Source organism: Rutidosis leptorrhynchoides, chromosome 2 (assembly GCF_046630445.1).
Source record: "Rutidosis leptorrhynchoides isolate AG116_Rl617_1_P2 chromosome 2, CSIRO_AGI_Rlap_v1, whole genome shotgun sequence".
Classification (NCBI taxonomy): domain Eukaryota; kingdom Viridiplantae; phylum Streptophyta; class Magnoliopsida; order Asterales; family Asteraceae; genus Rutidosis; species Rutidosis leptorrhynchoides.
In genome coordinates this window covers 549,292,215-549,302,866 of record NC_092334.1, presented here as the reverse complement: position 1 = coordinate 549,302,866, position 10,652 = coordinate 549,292,215, and the positions used below count along the sequence as shown (strand labels likewise).

Sequence of the window (10,652 nt, the reverse complement as noted above, 5' to 3'; positions counted from 1 at the left end):
GTGTATAGACAAAATCCATATCTTAGCGTATCTGTCACTGTAGACTTTATCTGACACGTTTCCTTAATTTTCTTCGTAATTCACGGGATCTTTGGAAGTATGTATAGATATTCTATATATAATTAAGAATATCATTCGATATTCGAAAATCATTTCATATCAAAACCCTTTAACTGATCGTGAGAGATGGATCCTACACCTAGCTTGGATTCCATTAGTTTCGGAAGCGATTTCGAGATGTATATTGAAGCAGACTCCGAAGTCGATGAACAAGAAGTGCCTCAACCATTTAGTTATTTTTCTTTCTGGAAGAAATGGGGGTGGGTCCGAGACTTACTCACTCGATGGAGAAATGAAGAAGGCGAGCCCTACCGCGAACCAAACTTACCTCCTAACATCGGAGAAAACGATGTACTCACTGGTGAACCTATGCGCAACACTGTATTCACCCTTCTTGCTAAAGTTTTCCACCTCGAAGGTCGCATTACTGCAATCTCAGAAAATATTTAACCTCTACTTCCGAATACCAATCGAAGGGGAATATTAGAAGAAGTTAGGAAACTTCGAATTGATAATCAAGATCTATCGAATCAGATGAGTAGATGGATTGAAATGATAGAGGGTAGGATAGAAAACCTAACAAGAATGGTGCGTGATTTACAAGCTATACTTACTACACCAACATCATCACCAACCTTAGCACCAACAACACTTGTAGCACCGACATCAACAGTACCACCATCAGCAGCACCAGCAGCATAACCAGTACCAACAACAACAACATCATCACACGTCTCAACCTCGCAATCTATACCTCAAGCATAATCATCGTTCTACGAATCGTTCTACATAAACTATCTTCGTCCTTCATGGTGATTATGTAATCTCCAATGTTTTAGAGATTATGTACTCTAGTTCTAGCCGTAAATCTAATGAGTTTAATATCACATTGACTCATTAAATCCATAATTACATCTGAAGAAAATATATATGTATATATGTTTTCATAAAGATTGTAATTAAAATTTTTATTGTACAAACTGTTAATGGTGAAAATATTTTAACGGGTAGGTAATACCCGAGGAATATTTAGATTTCGCATTAATAAGTTACACTGTACATTCTTCGAATCTGATTCAACAGTCATTTACTATCCTACTTACATCCACCGATATACAAATCCGTTCACCACAGAATAACCATATTCATCCAATTTCATATTTGGATTTTGATTTATTAGAATCCAACAAGTGGCATAACGAAGAAAATATTTGACACAATAAAATTTGTTAGAAACAAACAAATTAACTATGAGGAATTTTGTTAAGAATCCACGCTAACTGTTCCTAGCTAATTGTTCCTAGCTAACTGATTATATTTTATTTATCGCAATTTAATTATCGCAATTTAATTATCGTAATTTACATTTTTGCAATTTTATTTATCGTCATTTAATTTCTGTTATTTATTTTTACGCACTTTAAATATCTGGACACGTATATAAGGTTTTGACATATCATATCGACGCATCTATATATATTATTTGGAATCACCATAGACACTCTATATACAGTAATGATCGAGTTCTCTATACAGGGTTGAGGTTGATTCTACAATAATATATATAGTTTGAGTTGTGATCGAGTCTGAGACGTATACGGGTCACGATACTTATTAATTCGAATATTATATATATAATTATATATGAATTATTGAATTGCTAACTGTGGACTATCAACATTGGACAATTAAAATGAATTAAAATATTGATTATAACTTATGAAACTAAACAATTCTTCAAAGTTGCCACTTGATTTCATCTTAAACCTTAATTGTATCTTGACGATTCCAATCTGCATTCAAACTTTCATAATTCTCGAAAACACCTCAATCGATAGGATGAATCAACCGCACTTCATCTACGGAAGGAAAGATTTGTGCATATAGTTATGCACCTGAGAAACTCTCGGCAACTGAGTAAAAGTTTAACACGTAGCCGCGTCAGATCCTTTGGTATTTATTAGCAAAAATAACTTTGCGATCCCTTTTCAAAGTAGCAAATTTTGTCACAGCTTCAGCAAATCAACTTCGACTTTTCGTTCGAAATAACCTTATTATCACCTTGACTTATATGTATGTTCTTTTATTGTTACCGGGGAACCTTTTATATTCCACCATATTACCGTCAGCGTTTAATCATCTAAAAACACAATTCTCTTGAAATCACCTCGGATCGATAACTAATGATTCAGATATGGTAGCAGTAAATGTAGAGGAATCGGCAATCTATACTTTGAAAACTCACAGCATATCTACATCAACAGTTATATGTATAACATTTATCTTTTAGAATAACGATCTTCCATTCTGAAATTTTTAAAAGCACCCAGCCTACGAATTAATACATTGAACTTTAAAAAAGCTGAATGAAGCAACAGAAACTGTAGATAATTGTAAACGACCTTAACCGTCGAAAGTTTGATGATAAAGAATGGAGTATTGGAAACACTCAATAGAAAATTTAGTACCGAAAAGCGGATTATGCGAAACTATGAAGGAAGCCGTGGACAAATCACAAAGAATAAGTTTGACTTCAAAGAATCCAAAAGATTCAATGCCTGCTGAAGTCTTTAGCGAATATTTTGCTCCTTACTCTAAACCCTTACGGACAATAGTCTCCATCATCCTTTGATCTTAGATATTCAAATATATTATCGTATCTTTCATTATAAACATCTTCGATATTTCTGAATATATTTTCATAACTAATCTTATCTGAAATCATTAATCTCTTCGTGCTATCAGTGTTACATCATATAGAAACTGTTAGTTTCTATATTCTGTAAACTTCCGAGCTTAAAATATGAATGTTATTGAAGTAATGTTGGGAACTGATGCATGAGTTAGTACAATATAATGACACTTGATCAACGTGATTATATTACAGTAAGTCGTTTCTAAATGGGACATGATGATTCACAGATTATAACGTCATCATGTGCCATGTTACACGACGCTTACATTTTATCTGATATATAAACATATCAAGAACATATTTTCTTGATAGTTCTATCTTTCCCGGATATTCTGGTAAATTGACGAATCAAGATCGTGCTATTACCATTTCATTCTTAGAACATTAACTATGTTCATTTCAAAATTCATATCTATGAATTCTGGACCGTTGCTCGCTTTACTAGAGGTCGAGAGGATAATAAAAAGGCAAAGAGATCCAAAATATAAAAGAAAATATAAAGCCCAATGACAACACCGAAATTACAAACCATGGATATCAGTACGTATGGCAATATAAAGACACGGGAGGATTATAAATACAATAATCCCTAGAGCAAAATGGAAATAAACAGATTCTTCAGGTGGAAGTTGGAAAAGAAGAACGATCATTACGATAGTTAGAATAAGAACAAGGATCAGAACAGGGTTAAGCATTTTCATAAATGTTTTGAATTTGGGAATTGAGTATAGAAGTGGTGAAAACTAATGGAACGGAAAAGGTAAATTTATAATGAAAAAAAAAAATTAGACGTAGTAATCAAGGCAGATCACCGTATTTAATTATAGAGATCTTAATTCTCTTATTCGCCGAAGAATCAAATCTTTTAGATTTCAAAAATTTTCTTTAAATTCCTTGAATTTCGGAATTCAATCAAAACAACGTCAAAAGTTAAGATGAACCTTATTTTTCTAAATTCAACCCAAACTCTGTCAAAAGTTAAGGCAAATCTTTATCCTTTCATCCCACTATTTTGCGATAGTTTCACTCGTACGCTCCGCATTATCGAATCGTTATATCTATATTAATCAATAATGATAAAACGATATTTATTAACTCATATTCGTCATGAAAACAATTTTAATGTTAGCCATGACCACCTCACTCAAATTTCGGGACGAAATTTCTTTAACGGGTAGGTACTGTGATGACCCGGAAATTTCTGATCAAATTTAAACTTTAATCTTTATATGATTCCGACACGATAAGCAAAGTATGTTATGTTAAGTCTCAAAAAGTTTAAATTGTTGTCATACATTTAATTGACCTTCGACTGCTTTCGACGATTCACGAACCTATAATTGTAAACAGAAATGTATACATAAATGACCATATATAATTTAATATATTAATACACTATTATGTGATTTACGATAACTTAAAATAACTACAACTTATTATTTTAAATAATTAGAGTATATCAACTTATTATTTTAAATAATTAAAGTATATTAAACATATGTGATTTCGAGCATGATATGTCAACGTTAACATAATATTAAATGTACAATGTTATATATTAAGTTTAATTGTTTCTGTATATAATTAATATATTTATCTAAATAATAAAGCTTGTTATTTAAAACATAACTATTTATATATAAGTTGATTATATTTAAGAAATCTATACTAATATTATTATTACTTCATTGATATTATGAATATTAATATTAATGTTAATATTAATATTAGTATTATTAGTATCACTATATATCATATATAGATATAAGATTTGATACATTTAATTTGTTAGCATTATTAATCTCATTATTATTATAATTAATAATAAAAGTATAATTTTAGTGTTATTATAATTATTATTATTATCATTACTAAAAAATTTCATTTGTATTTAAAAATTATTATTTTCATTTAATTTTATTATTTTTAGTATTATTTTGATTAATATTATTAATATTTCTACTACTATTATTATTAGTATTTTATTTTTGTATTATTAATAAAATTATTCATACATTTATTATTAAAATAATTATTAGTAAATAATACTAATTAAACATAAAACTATAAAATCACAAGAATCGTACTAGTTTGTTACCAGTCTTAATCGATTTCCCTTTTATTTTGTTTGTATATTCTCTAATTGATTTTTCATGTCTAATCTTGTGGATATCAAAAGCAATTATAGTGGAATCTATTAAATCTCCCCATCTGCTTTTTATCTTCTTTGTTTTCTTCCCTTTGTCCGAAAAAGCTTGTTGATACCTTCCTCTTTAATAAATCTATCGATTATATCATGTTGGAGGATTAAACGATTCATCTTTACACACTCTTTTTCCTTCTAATGTTTTCGGTTATATATGAGCAGGACTAAAACCCAAATACACCTGCAAATCGAACCCGCTTCAAACTCGATATAATACTTTCTATTTTTCTGTTAATTACAAACTCTAACACCACCAAAAACCAACAATTAAAACTCAATAAACCGTTATATATTATGTTATCTATTTCCTGTTCAACCGAGGAGCCTCATCAACCCATTAATCACCATCTTATTACCTGATTATAAAGCATCATCCTCCCCATTTCAACCTTCACACCATCGACCATCATTCAAACACCATACACACCACAACCTCTAACAACATCAAACCATGACCGCATATTTATTATTCTGTTTCTTCTGCTTTCGATTCAGTTAGACACAAACACACACTCGCGTTACTATTTCATCGAAAACAACCAAGTCACTATCGTTTTTATTTACTGTTTCTGCTGGCCATGAGCTATCACCACCCATGACCACCACCAACCACTTCACCACCTTCTACCGCCACAAAGCGCCACCTGATATCTCCTTTCTTTAATACTTCCGTTTTATTTCTGTCACTATTTTCTGTCGCCACCAGCTGCTACTACAGTCCTACTGCTGTATCAGTTTTCCCTTCAATACCGTGGCTACTATGCTCCTGCTACTGCGAAGGTTCTAATTTTTTTCTTTCTCCATGTCACGAGATTAGTGAGGTTATGAAGAAAACTAGGTGCATAAAATAATAACATTTATGGAGGTTGATAAAGGCATTTTCTTTGGTTGTATTCCTTTCTCTGATGACCGATAAACTATGATCACATAAACCCCACCTTTTGTTTTCCCCACTTGAGTTAATTATAGAATAATCCTAGTGGAGATTTAATTTGCTGCAAGTGGCACCTTTCTTGTTTGTTTTATAAACCGAATCTTATGATCTCTATATGAACCGATCGTTGAGTAATTGGACCACATGCTGTTATTTATTTATTTATTTATTTTTTTTTTTGCGAGTACATGATGAATAAATGGGGCCAAGATATAAGTTATACATCCCTTTCTATTGAGCTGTAAAGTGACGGCTGCTGGTTCTTGCTTATCTGTTTCTGTTCGGGATCAACTCACCACCATGGACCATAGCATGGATTTATTATCGATCCATAATATTTCCTATTGGACTTAGGGAATTAACTTGGGCCGTTACATGTTTTATGAGTTGGGCCGACAATATAAGTGGACCAGATAAGGCTAGTGGGTATCCCCTTTGGTCGATCGAAATTTGGAAAATGGATAACACAAAATAATACGGGGTATAGACAGGTAATGCGTGTAATAAACAGAAGTGAGGAAGGCGAAGGAATGGTTAGGGGTGTGGATGGTTAAGCAAGAGGTCATGGGTTCGAGTCTAGGTCGCGACATTTTTTTTTAAACCATGGAAGCTTCACATTTAAGGTAGTATTATCATTAATATTATATCCATTATTATTATTGTTATTATGCTACTAATGTTAAAATACAATTCTTAATATTATTATCTTTAACATTATTATTATTAACATTATTATTATTATTATTATTATTATTATTATTATTATTATTATTATTATTATTATTATTATTATTATTATTATTATTATTATTATTATTATTATTATTATTATTATTATTATTATTATTATTATTATTATCATCATTATTATTTTCATAACAAATAAATATTATGTATATAAAAGTATACTTATATTAATACTAAATATAATTATATATTGAACATATTTTATAACAAATTATTGACTTTTGATAAAATAGTAATTATATATAAAGATATATTTATATATATATAATCATATGTATAAATATTAATTACTTTAAATATATATATACAAAACAAATAAAGATACCATATAATTTAAGATATAAAATATACATAAAATATATGTATTAATTAGTTTTTATAATAAATTCCATATAATTACCACCCTTAATATATAAATATTATAAAATTAATAAATGAAATTAATTGATTACTATTATACGTGTTAATATACATATTTGATATAGGTTCGTGTATTTGAGGCCAACCCTGCATTGTTCTGTTGATCAATATCGTTATATGTATTTTTACTACAAAATACATTACTGTGAGTTTCATTAATCCCTTTTTAAATGCTTTTGCAATATATATTTTTGGGACTGAGAATACATGCGCTGTTTTTATAACTGTTTTACGAAATAGACACAAGTAATTGAAACTACATTATATGGTTGAATGATCGAAATCGAATATGCCCCTTTTTATTAAGTCCGGTAATCTAAGAATTAGGGAACAGACACCCTAATTGACGCGAACTCTAAAGATAGATCTATCGGGCCCAACAAGCCCCATCCAAAGTACCGGATGCTTTAGTACTTCGAAATTTATATCATGTCCGAAGGAGGATCCCGGAATGATGGGGATATTCTTATATGTATATTGTGAATGTCGATTACCAGGTGTTCAATTCATATGAATGATATTTTTGTCTCTATGCATGGGACGTATGTTTATGAGAAATGGAAATATGAAATCTTGTGGTCTATTAAAAATTATGAAATGATTATTTATGTTAAACTAATGAACTCACCAACCTTTTGGTTGACACTTGAAAGCATGTTTATTCTCAGGTATGAAAGAAACCTTCCGCTGTGCATTTGCTCATTTTAGAGATATTACTTGGAGTCATTCATGACATATTTCAAAAGACGTTGCATTCGAGTCGTCGCGTTCATCAAGATTATTATTAAGTCAATTATAGTTAGATATATTATGAAATGGTATGCCTGCCATCAACTTTTGATGTAATGAAAGATTGTCTTTTCAAAAACGAATGCAATGTTTGTAAAATGTATCATATAGAGGTCAAGTACCTCGCGATGTAATCAACTGTTGTGAATCGTTTATAATCGATATGGACTTCGTCCGGATGGATTAGGACGGGTCATCACACTATGGATTTTAATCAAGCAGATAGAGATCATCTTAAGAGTGAACTCGATATCTATTATGTGGTTGTGCACCGAGATGAAAGATTTTCCAAGTTAAATGGGATTAGCGACCTTGCTAGATTGATGGTTGAAACTGAAAAACATGTTTCATTTCTTTCTGTCTATCGGTTGTTAAAGCCTGCTTTGGTTTTGCATGTTGCAACCACGAATGCATAGAGGTGTTTTCGACAATGAAGCTTTTGAAATCAAATTTACGTAATCAAATGAATGATGAATTTCTAAAAGGTATTTTTTTGGTGCCATAGAAAGAGAAGCGCTTGCTAGTGTTACAGATGAAACAATTATGAATCATTTCCAACTAATGAAATATCGTAGGAGACAATTGTGATTGAAATAACTTGGTTTTGTTTGTACTTAATCATAGTTTGTCAATAATTTTTGCGACTTAATACATTTCAGTGTTATTTAATGACATCAGCCAGTTATAATTATGGCTCAACCACTAGTGGATATGGATGAAAGAACTGAATTTAAATGAATATGAATTTGGATGAAAAAAAAAAAAAAAAAACCTAAATGAATACTCATATAGATATGAATGCCTCATCCGATCCATTTTCATTCTTAGTTACAAATGGTCTTATATTTGTTATACACATCGTCTTCAGTTAACACTTTGCCTCGTACAACATATTTGTTACCTTGGATTATTTCCTCCAATAAGAACTTTCTTGTCGGAAGTAATCTCTATAACACTCCTACACTTCAATAACTGTTTTTATAACTATAGATAAGAATAAGATATTACTTGTATATTTGAACTTTCGATGATATAATAAATTGCAGACACCAAGTTCTTATTGTTGCGTACCATCCAATTAATTATATTATATTATCATTAAAGAACAAGGAAGTTTATTACAGTAAAAGATAAATAGAACCATAAAGCTAGAATTAATAAAGGACTCAATTAATATTACTATATATACAAATGTTAACAAAAGTACATTTCAAACATCTTTTAGGAACTAGAATACTAAAATCTAAATTGCAAGCACTATACATTATATACATTTAATAATCTACATATAGATTAAGTCCTATTTTAAAAGTAAACAACTACCTATAGTTTTGTACAAAACGCTCAGGTTGTAATGGCATGATACTTGGATTTTGTCCTTGAACTTGTGACGACGTCGTATTGTTACATGAGCCACTCGACAAAATCTTCTCGCACGTTTCAATAAGGGAGTACCGACAAGTTGGACAAGATGAATGAGAGCTCAACCACTTATCGATACACTTAATATGAAAACCGTGGTTACATTTTGGCAATATTTTGATATATTCTTCAGATATGAAGTCACTTAAACAAATCACACATTCCTTGTTTAATCCAGGTAATTTCAACCCGTCCCAATAGCAAATAGTCGTAAAAGTCTTCAACGCCTTTTTCTTGATACCGGTGTTTGCTAACCTTATTGACGCACTTTCGGGGCTAGTGATGGGTTCTATGTGAACAAAACGAGAACACCTTAACACACATCTCATAACGAAATTCAAACCTAGCGAAAAAACTAGAGCGCATAGAAGGACCGAAAGAACCATTACCACATTGGCATCAAACCCTTTGTTTACTGTGTACGGACTTGGTGCTGGTGGAGAAGATACCGCCTCTACGTTTGTTCTAATGGTTGTGATCATGGATCGGTGATTAAGTTCATGAAGTAGAAGCTTTCTTGATTGAAAATGGGCCATGTTATTTGTATGTGATCAATATAGATCTACTAGTATTTTGGGTTAGAATGCAAGTACTTAGAGTAGACTTAAAGAGAATGTTATATATAATTGGAATAAAGTGAGTTCCACAAACAAGAAAAGGCCATTACATGTCCACTTTTTTCATAGTTGGAATTACATTACGATAAGATATTATGAAACAAGATGTTTTAATGAGTTTTTGACCCACCATGTGGAACTTTATCTTATTCTTTGTGACAATTATTTTGATACTCCACTAAGTTTTGTGTATTGTCTTTTTTATGGATTCTCTAATCAAATTAATGGATCCTACCTACTTGCTCAGCGTAAAATAATTAGTTACAATAATCGATTTAGTAATTACTGTATCTTGATATTTTTTTTTTTTTGTATCATTATGTTTTAATTTAATAGAAGGCAAATGACCCGAAAAAAATAATACAAGTTACTCAAATTGACAATAAAAATAATATAACTAAAAGTGATGTACAAAAGATTGTGTACTTTAATATTATCCTGAAAAAGATTATAATTTGAAAAAAAATGTGAAATTAAGGTAATATTGTCCACGTGGCAGTTATGACATCGCCACCTAGACGCAACTTACACTCCACATGAACGCCATGTCGTCATCATCTCAATCATTTCAACCTACTAACGACCGTTAATTAATTTCCGTTAAATTCCGTCAGCATTCGTCATCTTTGTTTGACCATCATCAAATTCATCCAACAATAACTCATCCAAATACAACATACATATGTTCCAACAAAAATAAATATCTCACCAAATTTCAAACACACCTTAAAAAAATACCATTTAAGAACTGGAACAACAAAA

At 30.7% G+C, this 10,652-nt stretch overlaps 1 protein-coding gene across 1 annotated transcript; it reads right to left on the bottom strand.

Moving 5' to 3' along the window:
• Window positions 1-9,152: 9,152 nt before the first annotated feature.
• Window positions 9,153-9,828, bottom strand: LOC139893051 (RING-H2 finger protein ATL78-like). The gene has a single exon (XM_071876185.1). The coding sequence runs from the start codon at window positions 9,807-9,809 to the stop codon at window positions 9,171-9,173; it is 639 nt and encodes a 212-aa protein (XP_071732286.1). The 5' UTR covers window positions 9,810-9,828; the 3' UTR covers window positions 9,153-9,170.
• Window positions 9,829-10,652: the final 824 nt, after the last annotated feature.